General features: G+C 51.8%; 1 protein-coding gene across 5 annotated transcripts; it reads right to left on the reverse strand.

Moving 5' to 3' along the window:
• Positions 1-18,473, reverse strand: Rasgrp4 (RAS guanyl releasing protein 4). Of its 5 annotated transcripts, none has more exons than XM_075986592.1 (17): positions 18,344-18,473; positions 15,700-15,884; positions 14,528-14,633; positions 14,343-14,405; positions 13,358-13,489; positions 13,087-13,240; positions 11,062-11,235; positions 8,938-9,054; positions 8,058-8,333; positions 5,111-5,191; positions 4,903-5,007; positions 4,271-4,389; positions 4,025-4,169; positions 2,557-2,593; positions 2,410-2,484; positions 2,156-2,268; positions 1-958 (listed from the first exon to the last, which is right to left on the reverse strand). In XM_075986592.1, exons 1-17 carry the CDS (start codon positions 18,364-18,366, stop codon positions 902-904), a joined length of 1,962 nt encoding a protein of 653 aa, XP_075842707.1. In that variant the 5' UTR covers positions 18,367-18,473; the 3' UTR covers positions 1-901. The 5 variants fall into 5 exon arrangements, 4 of the variants coding, with proteins under 4 accessions (XP_075842707.1, XP_075842697.1, XP_075842718.1 ...); XM_075986582.1 differs by having other exon boundaries at positions 2,353-2,484; XM_075986603.1 differs by lacking the exon at positions 5,111-5,191 and having other exon boundaries at positions 2,353-2,484.
• Positions 18,474-19,729: the final 1,256 nt, after the last annotated feature.

Genomic DNA, 19,729 nt, shown 5'->3' on the forward strand with positions numbered 1-19,729 from the left:
GGTTATAGAATCTATTTCTGTATAGGGACCAGCTCAAGGTGTGTGTGTTTGTGGAGGGGCAAGGGGGAGTTTCTGCCCCCAGGTCAGGATAAGCTTTTTGCTTCTCATGTGGGTGTGGGGAAAGACACATTGAAACATTGGACACACACTTTACAGGTCTAGGCATCTGGGACACAGCGGGTATTATGGGTAAACATCTCTGCCTTTTGGGAGCTCTTTCCGGGAGGAAGAACAGACGTTCAACAAGGCCAACAGGTGAAATGTCTAGTTCATTAGAGGACCAAAGCACCATGGAGAAAGAGAAAGCAGCAGGGGAGGGTCAGACTGCATGTGTGTGACATCACTGTGGTCACCTGAGCAAAGCTCTGGAGCAGGTGAGCCATGCAGACCTCTGACAACGAGCATTCCAGAAAAGGGATGGCTAGTGCAAAGGCCCGAGGTAAGTATTTTGGGGCATGTCCTAGGAACATGGAAGCCATCGTAGGTGGGAGAGGATGAGCAAGGAGGGGAGATGTGGACAGGGAAGACAGGTGCTGGGGACAGATCTTACAGAGCTTTGTAAACCTAAGACTGGGTTTCACCTTGAACAAGCTGCAGGAGGCCCCGAGCAGGGGAAGACATTTCACACGCACTGCCCACACCAGCCTCTGTCCTGACATTGGTTAGGATTCGGTCCCCCCTGTTCTCACAACCTCCAGACCCGTGCCAGCAGTCAGTATGGTCCACTGGTTCACAGCTTCACTTGGAGCTTGAAGCTTTAGTCTCCTTCTCTGGGAAGTGGGGAGCTGGGAGATGATGTGACAAGAGTCCAAATCCATCCAACACAGAGCCGCAGGTGCTGAGTGAGGCGGGAGGGAATATGGCTGGCAGGCAGTGCAGTGCAGAAGAACCTTGATGCTGTTCAGGCACTGGGCTTCGAGGAAGCTTTGGGCGGTGAAACTGGTGCTGGGAAGGGCACCTGGAGGGAGAAGAATGCACAATGAGGGGCCCTTCATTTCTGTAGGGGACAGTTCACAACCAGGATCCGGGTCTCACTCAGACTGTGGCTAAATGACCAATACTCCCAGATGAAATCTTTGCCTTTCAGGAGTGGAAATTGTTCCAATAATATTTATTGTAGCTTCTGACATATTTGGTCTTATTTTTGTTGTTGCTGTGCGGGGAGAGGGAGGAGACGTCATGTTCCACGTGGATGCTGTCAATCCTGACCCTAAAGAGCAGGTCAAGGACTCCTGGGTAGGCAAGTGCTCTTGGCCTTGTTCTCACTTGACCTTCTTTTGTTTCTTTGAAACATGGTCTCTCACTATGACAGTCTGACCTGGATCCTTACCATGTAGCCCTGAAGTTGTGCCTGTTCTCCTCTCTCAGCCTCTTCAGCGATAGGAGTATAGGTTTGCGCAACCATGCCTAGCTTTTGCTTTTCCTCCCTAGGTCTTTGTTTTTGTGCTAGTAACTACCCACTTTTGTCACCTGAGTATATTATGACTGCTATTATTTCTCTGCCAACACTGAAAACTAGTCAGTGTCCACTGGGCATGGCGACTCATACCTATAACACTCTGGAACATAAACGCAAGATGATTGTGAGTTTGAGGCCAGCCTGGGTTACAAAGTGAACTGGTTAGGTTTTGCCATCTTCACACAAACTAGAGTCACCCGGGCAGAGGGAACATCAATTAAGGGATTGCTTCCATCAGATTGACCTGTCGACATGTCTGTAAGGCATTTTCTTGAGTAACGATTGATGGGGAAGGAGGAGGGGGAAGGCCCACCCGGGTGGGTAGTCCTGGGTTGTGTAAGAAAGGAAGGTGAGGAAGCCAAGGAGAGCAGCATTCCTCCTCCATGTTCTTGGCTTCAGTACCTGCCTGACTTCCTCCAATGGACTGTGACCTGGAAGTGCAAGTCAAATAAACCCTTCTTCCCCAAGCTGATCTTGGCCAGTGTTGTAGCACGGCAGCAGAAAGTCGACTAGGACACATCGTGAGATACCGCCTCAAAAAAAAATTCTTTCCTTCTTTTTCCTTAGTGTCTCTAACCTCCCATCCAGGTGACGGAGGATTTTTATATGGTTTTGCCTCTCTGTGATTCCCAGATCTGTCTGGTTTATCCCAGACAAATAGCCTTCCTCTCCTGGATGCAGCTCGGGACTCCTTACCATCTCCGCCTCCTGGGAAGAGTGTGAGGACTCCGTCTGGGTCCAAGCGTGGCGGAGGTGGCAACCAGACTCAGCATCCAGGGATAGTGTGTAGGAGAGATTTTCCTCAGAGCCTGTTTGGGATGTGAGGGGTGGCAGAGATGTGACTCCATCCTCTGGGCCTTCCTCCCGGGCAGGCACCGTGTTCTGGGTCTTACCGCAGCTGACAGGAGGAGGTGCGGCTGGCACAGGCGCCCCCGGGGGACCAGGCTCACCCTTCGTCTCTGGTCTCTTCTTGCACTCCACTCTCACTTGGTCCTTGCAGTGTCGGTGACAGCACAGCCCACAGTCTGGGGGGAAAGGAGCTGCTGAGCACCCCATTCTTCCAGCCTGCAAGTCGAGAGCCCCCCACACACACTTACCCCGACAGCGATAACCTTGCTTGGTGACACCCCAGAGCTAAGGAAAGAAAGAACTGGTCAGTCAGACTAGAGGAAGCACATGGGAGAAGAGGATGGAAGCCAGTAGGTTTGGAAATTTCCTAAGATTCTGTGAATTAACCAAAATTATAGGAACTTGGAGATTATCTCAAACTTAGGGAATCAAGTAGGGTATTACAAATGGGCAAACTGCTGAGTTAACGAAAATGTATATCCTGTGGATAGGGGCTGTGTGTCATTCACGTCTCCAGACCAGCACTGCCTGGCTCATGAGCTGTGTCAAGTGCAGACCTGGCAGTACATAAATGGTGATATCTGTAGTTTCATCTCAGTTTAATGATTAAGATTTGTTCACTATCAAGAATTTGAAGCCAGGTGTGGTGACCATACCTATAATCCCAAGAGGCTGAGGCAAGACTGGGCTACATAATCCATTTAATTTTGTGTGTGTATGCATTCTGAGGATTGAACTCAGGACCTTGTGCATGGCAGGCAAGCACTCTACCACTGAGTTAAATCCCTTGCCATATAAAATAAATTTGAAGCCAGTCTGAGCTACATGGGAAGACCCTGTCTCAAAACCCTAAAATTTGAGAGAAAACAAACAAAAATAAAAGATGTCTTTAAGTTGGAAATGAAGAAGCTTTTGGTGGTCCAGGGTAAAGGATCAGAGAGTGATTTTGGGGACCAGGTTTCTCCTGGAGCTCCATATGTAGTAGACCAGGCTGGCCTCGAACTCACAGAGCTCTGCCTGCCTCTGCCACTTAGATGCTGGCATTGAAGGTGAGCGCCACACCAGCTGGCGACTGATGTTTAAAATTTGCTTTACTTATTTATTTTTGTTGTTCTTTGAAAAATAATTTGCGTAACTTGAGACTTTGTTACCACTTGAGTATTCGCGTGCGCACACACACCACAGAGCATGTTGACATAAGAGAATGACTTCGTGGAGTCAGGGTACTGGCTCCCCTTAAACTAGAATCACAGGCAATTGTGAGCTGCCCGATGTGGGTGCCGGGGACCAAATCCAGTCGCTCAGCAAGGGCAGCCAAGGGATATCACCTGCTGAGCCACCTCTCCAGCTCTGCTGGTGTTTGTTCGTTCATTCATTCATTTTTTGTTATTTGTTTTGGTTTTCCAAGACAGGGAATCTGTATGTAACCCAGACTGTCCTCAAACTCAGAAGTCAGTCTGCCTCTGCCTCTCAAGTGATGGGACTAAAGTTGTGCACCACCATGCCCAGCTGTGTTGGTGTTTTCTAAGACAGAGTCTCATATAGCCCAGGCTGGCCTCAAACTCACTATGTAGCTGAGGATGACCCTGCAGTCCTAGATTCTGGCACACGTTGTCATGTCCACCAGACCCCCACCCCCACTGCCTTGAGTTAGGTTGTGAGGCACTAATCCAGGGGAGACAGGGCCCAAGGGTGCTAACAGGGCCAAGTGCTCACGAAGCCGCTGCAGCTGTGACAGAAGGTGGGCTTGCGGAAGGTGACTTCATGGAAGCTGTGCAGGAAGGCCAGGCCCAGCTTGGAGCAGATGGCGCTGGCGCGGAGCAGGTATTCCGTCAGCTCCTCTCTGCTGAAGGAGCCACTCCTACAGGGCAAAGGCCACACCTCAGCATGACTGCCCCCACTCCCCTCGTGGCATGTCCAAGATCCTTGCTTTTGGAAGATCCAGGAGCCAGGGCCTCTTACCCGTGGCGGGGAGGTGGGTGAAGCCCATGGCAGGCAAAGGGGAAGTTGCCTGACAGTCGCTCAAAGTCCTCCAGAGAGATAGTGCCATGGCCTTCTGGGTCATAGTTCTTGAATACGGACTTGAGAAGGACACGAAGAGGAGGGTGAGAACAAGACACCCAGGCCCAGCCCTGTGGGCTTGGCTTCCTCCCACCGCTCATGGGACAGCCCTCCAGGGACCCGCAATCCCTCCCCACCGCTCATCAGACAGCCCTCCAGGGACCCGCAATCCCTCCCCACTGCTCATGGGACAGCCCTCCCAGGACCCGCAGCCCCTTCCCACCGCTCATCGGACAGCAGGGACCCCCAGCCCTTCCTCAGGGACCCTGCAACCCCTCCCCACTGCTCATCAGACAGCCCTCCAGGGACCCGCAGCCCCTTCCCACCGCTCATGGGACAGCAGGGACCCGCAGTCCCTCCCCACCGCTCATCGGACAGCCCTCCAGGGACCCTGCAACCCCTCCCCACCGCTCATCGGACAGCCCTCCAGGGACCCTGTAACCCCTCCCCACTGCTCATCAGACAGCCCTCCAGGGACCCGCAGCCCCTTCCCACCGCTCATCGGACAGCAGGGACCTGCAGCCCCTCCTCACCGTCACTAGTTGTTCCACATGCTGACCCAGGGTTACGCTGTCTGGCTTTGGGGTCACACCATGGGCCCACTCCGCCACCAGAGGGGTTTTGTAGGGGGAAGGTGGCTAGAAGAACACAGAGGGACACAGTCAAAGCATAGGCTTAAGCGGAGTAGGAGGGTGACAGGGTGGAGGGAGCAGGGGTCAGAGGTCAGGAGCCAAGGCTCACCAGACTCTTGGGACAGCGTGGTTCCCGGGCATAAGAAAGCTCGTAGATCTCATCTTCGGTATAGAAGAGATCCAGGGAGAGCTGGGGGATGGGCAGGGTAGTAAAGTTCCTCCTAGAGGTCTCGGCCGGAGCCTGGTCCCCTATTCTCTTCTCAGACCCTTCCCTTGGACCTGTCCTGCCACGCCTGCCACCCTCCACAATCCAAAGTGCCTTGTTCCCACTGAGGCCTTTTAAAAAAATTGTGTGTGTGTGTGTGTGTGTGCCATGTATGAGTAGTGGGTGCCCACGGAGACCAGGAGAGGCACTGGGTCCCCAGGAGCTTAGTTGCAGGCAGTTGTGAGCTACCACGTGCATACTGGAATGGGAATGGGATGAGCAGAAAGAGCTCTGAACCACTGAGCTGTCAACCGTTCCCCAGCCCCTTCTGAGACAGTCTCATCACACAGTCCAGGCTGGCCGGGAGGGAACTCACACCTTCCTCTCTTGGCCTCCTGAATGCTGGGGTTTCAAGCATGCGTCTATACATCCTGCTAAGTTCCATGTAGAATTGAACAAAGAGCCACATATTTTCAGTTTCCATTGGGTCCTGACAAAAGTTATGTATGGCCTTGTCTCGGGGTCTCTGAACTCAACTTTTCAGTCAACTACTCCACCTTCAGAATTTGGCACTGCCTCAACCTTCCTGACCCATGAAAAGAGCATAGTACGGGCACTCATATTGTAGGGTTCTAAGTTGAAGTGACCTGCAGGTTCCTTTACGTACTTCTAAAACTCAAACCTGGAGTCTTGAACATGCTCCGCTAATCTGTGGGCATGGTGAACATGCCTGAATCATAGTGTGTGGTAGGCAGAGGACGGAGGAGAATCACCAGCTTAGGGTTATCCTGGTCTACATAGTGAGTTCTAGGCCAGCAAGGGCTATATAGTAAGACCGGATCTCAACAAAACAAAACAAAAAGCAAGCAAACAAAAAATGGTCCACCACTGAATTATCCTTAGATCTTGGACTGTGTGTGTGTGTGTGTGTGTGTGTGTGCAGGAACATGGGTTCACATACGTGTGGCTTCTGAGGTCAATGTTTGGTTGTCTCTATTATCTTTTGTTGTTAATTTTTTTGTTGTTAATGTTGTTGAAGACGAGGTCTCACTATGTAGCCCTAGATGGCCTGGAACTCACTATGTAGCCCAGGCTGGCTGGGAACTCATGATTCTCCTGCCTCTGCCTCCCAAGTTTGGGGCGCATGTGATCAATACCGTCAGAGCTTCTAGTCACACCCCAGCTATGCCACACCCTGGCAGCTCAAGACTGTTGATAGGAGGAGCTCAGACACTGAGTTACTTTGTTTTTCTTTCCAGAGATGAGCAAAGAAAGAGCCTCTTTACACCCGGGCAAGCACTCTACTCCGCTCAGTATTCCCAGCCCCTTGCTCTTGCAGGGATTCAACAGCCCAAAGCAACCCTGGGGGCCTGGAGCAGGTTCTTGAGCCAGGATAAACTGCGTTCCTTGTGTTCCTGATTTTACTTGTTTTCTTTGAGACACGGATAGCCCAGGCTAGCCTTCCAGTCTTATCCTCTTGAGTGCCAGGATTACTAAAGTGTGAGCCACCACACCCAGCTCAGGTACTGTTTGGATTACTTCTTACTATATTTATTGTTTCTTCTTAGCCACACTCTGAAGAGGGTCCTAGTGTTGTCCTTGTTTCACAAGTAATGAAGTGTTCACAGTGATGTGACCTGCCCGAAGTCACACAGCTAGCTAGACTCCTAGAAGCTGTGGCTTTATGAGTTTCACAGCTGGGCTTCCTACTACACAGCTGTAATCACTGTACTTGGAGCATCTAACAATAGGACAGCTGCCTGGTTCACACACTGAGTTTCCTGGCCTGAGTGACACTGTGAGACCTGACCTTAAAATAAATACTAGAGGGATGTAGTTTAGTGGTGGAAAACTTGCCTAGAACTCATCATGCAGGGGGTATGGCTCAGTGGTAGAGCACCTGCCTAGGACCCCCCAGTGAGGGGCTGGGATGTGGCTCAGTGGTAGAGCACCTGCCTAGAATCCCCCAGTGAGGGGCTGGGGTTGTGGCTCAGTGGTAGAGCCCGTGCCTAGAATCCCCCAGTGAGGGGCTGGGGTTGTGGCTCAATGGTAGAGCCCCTGCCTAGAATCCCCCAGTGAGGGGCTGGGGTGTGGCTCAGTGGTAGAGCCCGTGCCTAGAATCCCCAGTGAGGGCTGGGATGTGGCTCAGTGGTAGAGCCCGTGCCTAGAATCCCCCAGTGAGGGGCTGGGATGTGGCTCGGTGGTAGAGCCCGTGCCTAGAATCCCCCAGTGAGGGGCTGGGGTGTGGCTCAGTGGTAGATCCCCTGTCTAGAATCCCCCAGTGAGGGCTGGGGTGTGGCTCAGTGGTAGAGCCCCTGTCTAGAATCCCCCAGTGAGGGCTGGGATGTGGCTCAGTGGTAGAGCCCGTGCCTAGAATCCCCCAGTGAGGGCTGGGATGTGGCTCGGTGGTAGAGCCCGTGCCTAGAATCCCCCAGTGAGGGGCCGGGGTGTGGCTCAGTGGTAGAGCCCCTGCCTAGAATCCCCCAGTGAGGGGCTGGGGCATGGCTCAATGGTAGAGCCCCTGCCTAGAATCCCCCAGTGAGGGGCTGGGGTGAGGCTCAGTGGTAGAGCCCCTGCCTAGAATCCCCCAGTGAGGGGCCGGGGTGTGGCTCAGTGGTAGAGCCCCTGCCTAGAATCCCCAGTGAGGGGCTCTGGCTCCACAGCCAAGTGCTCACATATTATAAGTGAGGTCCTAATTTCATTTCCAGTACAGCAAAATCCAAACCAAACCAAAGTCTCTCATTCCCTAACCTAACTATCCGGTCCTCCAGGCCCCTAGTAGCCCAGGACTCTAATTATTGGTCCCCTGTGGTCTCCAGGGAGCTCAGGTGACACAGGGCCCCCAGTTCACCGTCAGCAGGTGCAGCAGGTCCTCATTGGCACTGCAGGGGGGATGCTGTCCCTGGAGTGTCGCCAGCTCCTGCAGCCGTAGGTAGAGGCTGTTCAGCTTGGGGAGGTACAGGTGACCATCCGGCAACCTGTCTGGATGGGCCTCATACAGGGACACCAGGTCCTTAAGGTGTACACCCAGTATGGGCAGCCGGAAGCCAGTACAGCTGGCCCAGGTGCGGCGGTAGCAGGCATAGTTGTTTTGGGAGGCGAGGAGTTCTGTCAGCTCCAGCAGGGCCTGTGTAGAAAGGGCTTTCTAGAATAATATCTCTGTTGAGCATGCCCCTCACAGGGGGTTCCCTTAATCCTCTCCAGAAAAGGAGAAGAGGAAACACAAGAGAAAGCAAGCCTGGTGCAGAGCCCCGATTCCTACGTTATGGATGTGAAATGGCCAGGGCTATTAAATCACCAGTGTTTAGCCAGGCCGGCAGTCTTTTTTTTTGGTTTTTCAAGACAGGTTTTCTCTGTAGTTTTGGAACCTGTTGCAGATCAGGCTGGCCTCAAACTCACAAATCCACCTGCCTCTGCCTCCCAAGTGCTGGGATTAAAGGCGTGCGCCACCACTGCCCGGCTACAAACGGTAGTCTCGCGAGTTGGCTGCTCCACCGTCCTACAGGTGGAGAAGCAAGACCGACAGGGGCTGCTCCTCCACCAGTGCGGGGCCAGTTCATTGCTCCATACACAGGTGGCCCAGGAAGAAAGAACAGGGATAGCTGGGGTGGGGGCGGGGGAGGTCTATGGAATTTGGAGTATAAAGGTCCGACGATGGCTCCAGAGCCCTGGAGGGCTGACAGCAGTTACAGAGCAGTATAGAGCAGACTTTGGGGAGTCGAGGGGGTTACCTTAGTGCTATCGGGGCTCAGGTGGGTGTGGGAGTCCTTCAGCCTGGAGATGGAACTATGACACAGGCCACCCGTGACTGCCATCAGTGTGTTGAAATTCTGTAGCTGGTGAAGCCTCTAGAAGGGAGGTAATGACAGAGGTGGGAGGTACCGCAGAACAGCCGTAGGGTGGGGCGCGGACGGGGGGGGGGGGGGCAGTCATATGTGAGTGCACACCAGGTGTGAGCAGATGAGTGGGTCGGGCTGGCAAGGTGCCAGGCATGTATTTAGGGTTAGACAGATTCGGAGAACAGACAGGTGTGTGTTGACCAGCTGTAGAGAATTCAGAAGTATACCAGGCGTCGGGCTTCTGGGGGCGGGGTCAAACAACACAAAAGCGAGTCACGCAGGTGAAGGCATGACTGGTAGAATGGAATAAATTAACTGTGACATAGAAGAGTAAAACAGATGTGGGATGAGCGTGAGGTTCACAGGGTATCAGGAGAATTCTTTCCTTCCCTACTCAAAGCTTGAAGGTCACTTTGGAGACAGGTGAGGCAGGACCAAATAGAAGATGCTCAGGCCAAGAAGCTCAGGATGATGCCAGACCTGCTTCCAGGTCTAAAGAGCAGAGCAAGATATAGGCAAGGTAAAGCCCCTGCCTAGAATCCTCCACTAGGGAGCTGGGAGTGTGGCTCAGTAGTAAAGCCCTGCCTAGAATCCCCCAGTGAGGAGCTAGGGACATAGCTCAGTGGCAGAGCCCTTGCCTAGAATCCCCCAGTGAGGGGCTGGGGTGTGGCTCAGTGGTAGAGCCCATGCCTAGAATCCCCCAGTGAGGGGCTAGGGTGTGGCTCAGTGGTAGAGCCCCTGCCTAGAATTTCCCAGTAAGGTGCTGGCAGCATGTCTCAGTGGTAGAGCCCCTGCATATAGAATCGCCCAGTGAAGGACTGGTGATGTGGCTCAATGGTAAAGGACTTATTTAAGGGTGCAGGAGGCCCTGGGTTCAATCCCCCCATACTAACAGAAATAGCCAAGCAAGAGGAAGCAAAGTGTTGGAAGGCTCCTCAGGAAGGGCGTGGTCTGCTTTGGAGATATTCAAAGAGGTCAGACCACAGGGCTTCCCTTTTCCCAGAAGGGAGGAGAGGCTGACTCAATGGGTCAGGGCCAGAGAGACTGGACTAAGTGTCTTTGTATCTAAGTATCACTAAAAGTGATACAGTCACTGTGGGAAGACACCCAGGGGGGCTAAGGAATGGAGATACAAAGCTGAAGACACAGAAGGGGTGGGGGTTGATATGATATGTGGAATTTGACTTTGGGCCTAGGAAATAGTGCTAATTTCTAACTATAGAGCCAACGGTGGGGCCAAGTATGGTTTGACTCTGTGATATCAAGGTCACAACAGAGTATAGACTCGGATGATGCCAGGGTACTGTGTGGTAGGTATGGTGGGTGAGGGAGATGAATCATGCCAGCAGAGGATGGGCTGGAGTCATGGGCTGGAGAGATGGCTCCGTGCATACGAGCACACACTGCTCTAGCAAGGGGACCTGAGCTCCGTTCCCAGCACCCATACTGGGCAGCTCACAACCGCCTCCTGTAATTCCAGTGTCACTGGCCTCTAAAGGGGCGTGTGTGCACACAATTTAAAATAATTAAAAAATAAATATTGATCTGTGGCCAGCCTGGTCTACAGAGCTAGTTCCAGGACAGCCAGGGCTACACAGAGAAACTCTGTCTCAAAATGTCAAAATAAATAAACAAAAGAAGAAGAAGAAGGAGGAGGAAGAGGAGGAGGAGGAGGAGGAGGAGGAGGAGGAGGAGGAGGAAGAAGAAGAAGAAGAAGAAGAAGAAGAAGAAGAAGAAGAAGAAGAAGAAGAAGGAAAAGAAGAAGAGGAAAAAAAGCCTTAGTCAGTCACAATATGGAAGCCACGTAGCTGTCCCAAATCTAGTTAGTATACAGTCCTGGATGCCAGCTGTGGTGGCACATACTTTAATCTCAGTATTTGGTAGGCAGATCTCTTTAAATTCGAGACCATCCTGGTCTACATAGCGAGTTCTAGGACATCCAGGGCTAAACAGAAAGACCCTATCTCAAAAAAAAAAAAAAAAAGGCAGAAAGACTGGGCGTTCAGATGGGCTTACCTGTGCCACATGAATGAATTTGTCCAGTACCTGGGCCCGTTGTGCAGCCCCGGGACGGCTCAGTACCATGACCTGTACCCAGCGGGACACACTGTTGCTCAGACCCACAGAACCTTCCAGAGCGGGACAACCCCTCACTGAGCCCTGCAAAACATAGCCCCGCAGGTCTTGGGGCTGAGGACAAGATGGGTCAGGGCGGGTGCTAGAGCTCACATGCCACCTTCCTGGCAGTCCCAGCCTCTACCATCCTAACATAGTCTATGTCTCCCACCAGGCTACTGTTGGTCCCGGACACCACCTTGTCCTGCTCTCGTCTGTGCACATTATTATGTGTCTGACCGGGGCATGCTCAGCACAGGGAGGTATGGACAAGAGGACGTGAAAGCGGCTTCTACTTGATCTGCTCAATAATACGTACACTCCACACTCGTGTCCACCACACCACACAGGCACGTGCATACACGCACACACTCTCACAAAATCCGGAAATCTGTCCCCTAAAGGAATCAGATCCCCGTTTTCCTTCAAAACAACATCTAGATGTTAGCAGCTGCTACATTTCAACCCAGAAGCACACGCAGTTGCCTTTAGGGAAGGGAAACACAACAATTTCAAAGGTAGCATTTACTCTAACCATGCACTGGTCTCTGGTATAGGAACTCTTAATATCCCGCCTGATTTTTTTTTTTGGGGGGGGGAGTCTCTATGTTGCCCTGACTGTCCTGGAACTTGCTCTGTAGACCAGGCTGGCCTCGAACTCACAGAGATCTGCCTGCCTCTGCCTCCCATTCAAATGCTGAGATTAAAGGTGTGAACCACGACCACCCAACTCCATTTTAATTTTTACCTTTATGTACAGGGGAACCGAGGTATGGTAAGTTGAAATGCTTAGGGAATACATGAATAACTGAGAAAATCCTTTGAGCACTCAACTATGTGATTCTATTGCAGGAAGCAACGACAGGGTCCCATGGAGGCCAAGCTGGCCCTGAGTTTCACATCCTCCTGCATCGGCCGCGCAATTTAGGCCTGCACCACCACACCACACGACAACCAGCACTTCTACATGAGAATTTCACTCCTTTTCCTCTCCGTGAAGCGGTGTGGTCTCTGCCTTATATGAATGGGTACCCAAGAGATGGAGAAACTAGTTCAAAGCTAGCGAGGTCAACAGGATCTGAGGCGGGCTGGGGACATGGATCCTTGGTCGAAAGCTTGCCTAGTGTGCCTGCACAAAGCCCTGGGCCTGATCTGTGTCCCTGCAGAAACTGCTGTGTTGGCACACACCTGGGATGCTAGCACCTGAGAGGTGGAGGGAGTGGACCAGAAATCAAAAGTCATCCTTGGTTCCATAGCGGGAGGCCATGAGACTCCCATTCAAACAATGGGGCAGACAGGGAGTAAGAATGAGTGGAAAAGAAAGAAATGACCGCTAAAGTGACACCGTGGATAAAAGGGCCTGAGCTGCTTTCCTGAAACACGCATGGCGGCAGAAAGAGACCATGTCTCTCTCTCACACACACACACAAGTAATAAACATGTAAATAAAAATGTCTAGAAGGAAGGGAGAAGGGGATGGGATTGGAACTCAAGGCCTTAGCACCCAGCCAGCTCAACCCATTGTCTCAGACCCTCCAGCTGCCACGGTAGACTGCTTAAGAGCATCGGCCCGGAGTGCGGGCGCACACCTTTAGCCCCAGCACTCGGGAGGAAGAGGCAGGTGGATCTCTGTGAGTTCAAGGCAACCTGGTCTACAAAATGCGTTCCAAGCCAGTCCAAGTTATAAGGTGAGATCTTGTTTCAAAAAAAAAAGAGTTTACAGTCTGGGCTGGGGATGTAGCTCGGTGTTAGAGAGCTTGTCTAACGTAGGTAAGACCCTGGGTTCAGTCACCAGCACTGTTAACACAGTCACAGGAATAGCGATGATAGTAAGACCTACAACCCCATACGGATGCCTCCTCCAAGAGCACCCCCCACCCCTATTCTGTTTGCTGCCTAGGGGCACACTGGGAAAGACATTCTCACTGTGATGGCCTGGAAGGCCCGGAACTCGAGGTAAGTGAGGTGTTGAGCCAGCTCCTCTGTCTCCAAGTGATCAAACAGCAAGGACACTTTGCGCTTCTTGCCCAGACCTGGGCTGCTCATGGGAGGTGGGGGGCCGGGCCCTCTGGGACTTAGTCTGGAGGTCAAGAAGGACAGGTTATTGGAGTGGCTCAAGAGTTTGAAGGTTTGGGGGGGCATAGAGGGTGTGGGCAGGATAGGGTGAGGGCAGGGAAGAAGGGGAGGGCTGGCTCACAGGTTGGAGGCATCTCCTAGACTTCTTTGGGTCAAGTTGCCTTCCTGAGCTACCGTGGCCCAAAACCGATCTATGACTTCTTCTAGATGGGGCTCCTGGTGCACCGCCTCAGGGTCATGGGTCAGCCAGTACCTGGAAGGGGCCAGAAACGGGAGGTGGGTGAAGAGGGGCTCTGTAAGGGGCCTGAGGCTAAGGAATTCTACATGTGGGGAACTAAGGGCATTTCCATGTCTATGGTTTCTGGAGTCAGAATCAGAGGGGTGATTCAGAGGTCTTGGCGGTGGGGGGGGGGCGGGTTCTTAAAACAGGACAGGGATCTCTTGAGACAACTGGGTAGCCAGGCAGTAGGGGAGCCAGGAACTGGGTAGGGGTGAGATTTGGGGAGTCAAGGCGATGAAGTCTTAGGAGTATGTGGGAAGTGAGGCGTCACCAAGGAGAGTCTATGGGATCTGGGTCAGGTCTCCAAGAACTAGTGTTCTAAGGAGCAGGGGGCAGTAGTCTCAGGAACTAGGTTAGGGGTGGTTTTTAAACTTTCTTAAAATATTTATTTTAATTTTGTATGTACGAGTGTTTTGCCTACAAAGGATGTATGTGTACCATGTGTGTGCCTGGTGCCATGGAGGTCAGAAGACAGTCAGCCACCATGTGGGTGCTGGGAACTGAATCCAGGTCTTTGAAAGAGCAGCTAGTGCCCTTCCTCACGCTGAGCCATCCAGCCACAGTCAATGGTGCCTTAGCAAGGGAGTTTTTTGTAACTTTTTTGTTTTTGAGATGGGACCTTACTCTATAGCCCAGGCTATCCTTGAACTTGAGGAGAACCTTTACCTCAGGCTATCTCATGCCAGGATTATAGGTATGAGTTATCACATGGACTCTTAGCATGGGATTTTAGAAAATGGGGCTGAGTGTATGTGGGGGGTGGATTGGGTTGGGGGATCTTGGAGAGGTGTTTTATGGGAAGGGGGTGGTCTTGGCCCAGCCCTACCTGACCAGGTAACAAATCTGTAGCTGTCTTAGCTCCTGCGCATCTTTGGCAGCCTTCCGGTACCTGAGTTCTAGTCAAGGCTGTTTTGCAGCACCCCCATTTTCCCACTCCCCACTCCCTTCTCCTAGGAGTTTAGGAGTCTGCCCTTAACCCTCTAGATGGAGATCACCGTTCTGGGAGGATATGAGGTCAGCAGCCGGGTTGCGAAGTCTGAGGATGGCAGCACCCAGCTGTGCATCGTAAGCACCATCTTGAGAATGTGGTCCCCGCGGCGCAGGCTGCCAGTAGAGTCTGGAGGAGGGAGGAGAGTTCCTTAGCCTGGGCCCTGGGCAACAGACCAATAGCTTCCAGCCTGGGTGGACAGGCTGCTGCAGGGGCTGGTCCTACCTGTGCTGCCCTGCAGGAACCTGAGCAAGCAATATGATTTCCTCAGTGTCCTCATCTGTCAGGTGCACAGGACGGGATGAGTTTGGTTCCTGGCCTTCAACCATCTCAAGCTGTTCTCCTTGAACTTTTTTTTTCTTTTTCTTTTTGAGACAGGGTTTCTCTATGTAACACCCCTAGGTGTCCTGAAACTTGCTTTTGTAGACCAGGCTGGCCTCAAACTTTCAGAGATCCACCTGCCTCTACCTCCTGAATGCTACCTGGCTTCCTTGAATTTTTAAGATTTATTTTTATTGCCTTAAATTGTGTGTGTATGTGTATGTGAAGTGTGTGTGTGTATGTGTGTGTGAAGTATGTGTATGTGTGTGTGAAGTGTGTGTATGTGTGTGTGAAGTGTGTGTATGTGTGTGTGAAGTGTGTATGTGTGTGTGAAGTGTGTATGTGTGTGTGTGAAGTGTGGGTTTGTTCACATGGGTGCTGGGAGCCCTCTCATGCAGGGGCTATCAGGCTCCCTGGAGCTAGAGTTACAAGTGATGTAAGCCCTCTGATGAAGATAGTGGGAACCAAATTCAGGCCCTCTGCAAGAGGGGTACATGATTTTAATCACTAAGCTATCACTTCAGCCCCTTAAGTCATTTTTTTGAGACAGGATATCACTAACTACTGCTGGCTGGCTTGGAGCTTGCTATTTAGATCAGGCTGGCTTCAAATCACAGAGATCAGCCTGCCTCTGCCTCTCAAGCACTGGGATTAAAGGCATGCACCATATCACCCCGCTAGGTCTCGAACTTTATCCTCCTGCCTCAGCCTTCAAAACTATGTGACTAGACCCAAACTCTCTCCCATTATTTATATCATTTACATAAGGCAGAGTCACCCTACTGACCGCTTTCCGCCCTACCAGTTAGGCTGACAGAGGACCGCTTAGCGGGCTGTGTGCGCTGGGAAGGCTGGCCTGGGTAGGCCTACTCACCGAAGCATTGGATACATTTCTCCAGTAGCTCATCTTCGCTGCAGCTGCCTTCGCTCAGCACCCCCAGATTCATGGAAGCCATAACCTTGATGATTTCCCGGGGGGTGGGGCACGTCTTGTGGCGGCGGGCCTGTCGTGGCCGACCCCGCCCACCTGCCTTCCCAGAGCATTCCTGATGAGACTTCCTGTAGGCACACACAAAACACCCCGCCGCAAAGCATCACGGGAGTACCTTCCTCCAAGTATACTCCCAGAATTCCTCTTGATCCCAGTGCCTCTACGCACCATGGACCAAAGTTCTTGCAGACCAAGGCCCAGGGCTACCCACTAGGGACTCATGGGCAACAAACTCCAAAATATTTCAGATTCCCCAGGCAATCATGGTCAAAGACCCAGGATTGAGGGCCTTCCGAAAGCTTAACTCCCCCCTCCAGGCATTGACTTCATTATTGTTTTTAAAGTTAGTATACAAAATAGTGGGTTTCATTATGACATTTATCACACATAATCTTTATCATTGTACCCATACCTTGTTCCTATCTGCCACCCATCCGCCCTCCCTCATATCATTGGCTCCTTCTCTTTCCCAAATATTGTCCTCTGTTTTCATGTCATATATATGTATGTGTGTATACGCATACTTAAATACAGGTTTCGCATATAAAGGAAAACACACGTAGTATTTTGTCTCTCTCCTGTTACTTTCTTTTATTCCCACCTCTCTTCAAGTTCTTCTTGATCATATATAACCCCAAAGCAGCACAGGTGAAATCTCTTGTAAGCAAGCCCCCAGGATTCATCCTGAGTTCTCAGGGAACCCAAGAAATGACCCTCGGACCAACTCCAGGGCATCTTAGGTGTCCACAAGTTGGCCTTCAGGCTCCTGCCAAAGCCAGAACGAGCTCTGGAGTTAGGAGTCCTGACCCTGTGGCCCAGCGATGGCGCCGACTCCTGCAGTCAGGCCTCTAGAGATGCAGCCTGCCTCTGCAAGGCAGCAGGCCCTTCCTGAGCCCTTCACAGAGTCTGAGCCTCTAGCCTTTCTCCACATTTGGAGCCCAGAGAGGAAGTACAGAGCTTCTCTTGGGCTCCTCGGAGGTACGCAGGGTCCCTGGGGCCACAGCCGCTTCAAGGAAAGTTTAAAAATAACCTTGTCGTCTGCCTCCCTAGGAGTCTGTCCCAGGTGAGGAAAAAGGGACGATGCAGAAGGAATGGAGGGAGGGGTTGGATTCGAGTCGTCAGAGTCATTCAGAACTGGGCTTGAGAAGTTTCCGCTGGCCGTGTGCCTCTTTATAAGTTACCCAATGTCTTTCTAGCCCTTGCTTTCTTCAAATGAAAAAGTAAAGTCATCCTTGGATTTTCCCCGGCGTTCTTAAGCCTGGCTCCTCAAAGGGGCCCAGCTGGTGGGGAAGCAGATAGTGAGACATGGAGAGAAAGCCGCGTATGATGGTGCTGCCTGGGAGAATGAGGCAGGGGGATTGCAAGTTCGAGTTCAGCCTGGGCTACAGAGCAAGACACCATCTAAGAAAAAAAAAAGACAGGAGGAAGCAGCCAGGCTTCCAGCATGGCATGGGTGTGAAAACACAAACAAGGACACCCTAAAATAAATCTGCCGTGTCTCCTGCAACCTCTCAAGGGCTTAATATAGCTGTTAAATGTTAAATGATAATGGACATTTGAGCACTGACTCGGAAGCAGCCCGAGGGCTGAGCACTCCGTGTTTATCAGGTACTCACACCAAGTACCAAAAGCATCACCTTCCTGGGCATTCCATATAAGTACAGTTTCTCAGGCGCCAGCGCAGACTCACGGAATCTAAAACTTTAGGGCTTTAAGGGTAGGCCCAGGGGCTGGCGCTTTCAAGCCCTTGTTGTGGCTGCCATACATGCTCACCTTTGAGCACTGGTGGTCAAAGCAGAGTAAGTTCTGCAAGCCCCTCTAAAGTGGTGCCCATAATTCTGACGGAAGCAGAAACTGAGACAGAGTAGTTGAGTAACTTACCTAAGGTCACACAGCCAGGAACCGAGGCACCCAAGATTCTCTCACCATATTGCTGAGTAGGTCCCTTTGCTCATCAGGACCACGCTAGGGAGACTGGGAGAGCTATCCAGGCTGGGGACCCTGCACCATCTTTCCTTATGGGGACAGGAGGACTAGCAATGCCAGGAGAAAGAAGCCCATTTCCGATCCTGCTAGCATGGGCAGCCCCCAGAAGTGCCTGGAGCAGCCAGCAGTGGTTTAAGAGGCAGGGAAGCTGCAAAGACCTACGTCATAAACCTCTCTCCTGGGGCACAGTCCTGCAGGAGCCTGGAGTTTCCGGTCCAGGGGGGTAGTGACCATAATAGGGGACAGGGAAGACCCCAGGGAAGACAGAGGCAGCCAGCTGAGGGAGCTGGGATCGAGGGATACAGGACAGCTCAAAGTCCAGTGAGAGACAACAGCAGTAACAGAGGCGCAGGTGCTCAGCGCCCTGAAGCATCTCATTCATCCCTCTGACCCACGAGAGCCCCATTGGAGGAATGGGGGCACCCCTTGTCGTATTGTCCCCCCACTGGCCACAGCCAGAGTTAGCAGACTCTGGCTCTTCCAGACCTCCCTGGGTAGAGTCCTTTGGCTCTCCCAGGTCTCTTTTGGGGAGTCCTCTTACCTTTTGCTGTCTTTCCGGTTCATGGTTCCTAGAGGGGACAGGGGTTCTGACAGGCATATGATCCTGTTCCTTCTCTGGCCAGATTGTCAGCCCCCTGGGAGCTGCTGCAGCGTCCACGGTGTTTAGGAAGGAAAGAGGAACTGCCCCTCCCCACTCCCCCCCAGGCCAGGGGGAAGGAAGAGGCTGGGGAGAGACCAAAGGCTCCCCTCCCCCCAAGGGGATCCCTGCCTGCTGAGGTTTCCGGTGCTGCCTACCCCCCCTCAGCTGTCTCTCTAGCTATCTCCCTCCCCATCTTCCTTTCTCCCCCACCTCTGTCATACACACACACACACACACACACACACACACACACACACACGCACACAAAACAGCTTTAAAAAGTGTAGCTGGTATTTATGTAAAAACACAAGCTCAGAGGAAAGGTCTGGATTTCTTTTCTTTTATTGTATTTTGTTCTTTAAGCCAGACTCTCAAGTACCTCAGGCTGGCCTCAGTACTCACAGAAAGTCTCCTGCTTCAGCCTCCCGCATGCTAGGGACGACAGGCGTGTAATGCATGGCTGGTTTGGAGGACACCGTTTATCCTGGGGAAACATTTTCACTTTATTCTGTTCTTGGTAAAATCCTTCGGGCTGCATCTCCTGTGTATCGTCAACTTCTCTAAGAGTTTGGGGTTTTCTTTATTTATCTATTTTTATTTCTAAAGGTATACTCACCTTTTGTTGTACTTTATTTTTACTTTGAAGCCTATGTATATGTTGTCTGTATGTGGCTATGTGCTCACAAGTGCCGGTGCCCTCAGAGGAGGCTAGAAGCATCAGATTCCCCTGGAGCTGGAGTTTTAGGCAGTTGTGAGCCACAGGGCATGGGCTGAGGTCTTCTGCAAGAGCAGGGCAGTCCCGTGGCTTTCATTTCGATATTGACTCAGTGTGCTGTACTGTTTTTTTTTGTTGTGGTAGCCACATTCCTGTGTGTGTGTGTGTGTGTGTGTGTGTGTGTGTGTGTGTGTGTGTGTGTGTGTGATGTGGTGTTTCAAGAAATTTTTCATGTAGATCAGACTGATCCCAGATTCTCTTTGGAGCTGAGGATAACTTCCCCCTCCATCTCCCAAATGCTGAGACTAGCTGTGACTCACTGTACCTGGTTCACACAGTGCTGGGTCTCAGCCTGGGGCTTTGTGTGTTCTGGGCAAGCATTCTACCACCTGAGTTGTGTCCCCTATTCCCCGGGTTATCTTTTTATAAAAATGTTCCTGATAGAGGTGAACCCTGAGTCGTCTCTCCAGCCCTTTCAGACAGTTTTAAAACAGACAAAATGACCGGGGTTTTGTTGTTGTTGTCTTGTTTTTCAAGACAGGGTTTCTCTGTGTAGTCCTGGCTGTCCTGGA

Source organism: Microtus pennsylvanicus, chromosome 1 (assembly GCF_037038515.1).
Source record: "Microtus pennsylvanicus isolate mMicPen1 chromosome 1, mMicPen1.hap1, whole genome shotgun sequence".
Classification (NCBI taxonomy): Eukaryota; Metazoa; Chordata; class Mammalia; order Rodentia; family Cricetidae; genus Microtus; species Microtus pennsylvanicus.

What these genes read in the sequence shown, in the direction of transcription:
- Rasgrp4 (XM_075986582.1), bottom strand. Translation starts at nt 18,366, where the DNA reads ATGAACCGGAAAGACAGCAAAAG. An exon ending in AATTCATTCATGTGGCACAG is followed by an intron (nt 9,055 to 11,061) that starts GTAAGCCCATCT and finishes CCTCCCTTCTAG; the next exon opens with AGGCTTCACCAGCTACAGAA. An exon ending in ATGTGGAACAACTAGTGACG is followed by an intron (nt 4,390 to 4,902) that starts GTGAGGAGGGGC and finishes GTCCTTCTCAAG; the next exon opens with TCCGTATTCAAGAACTATGA.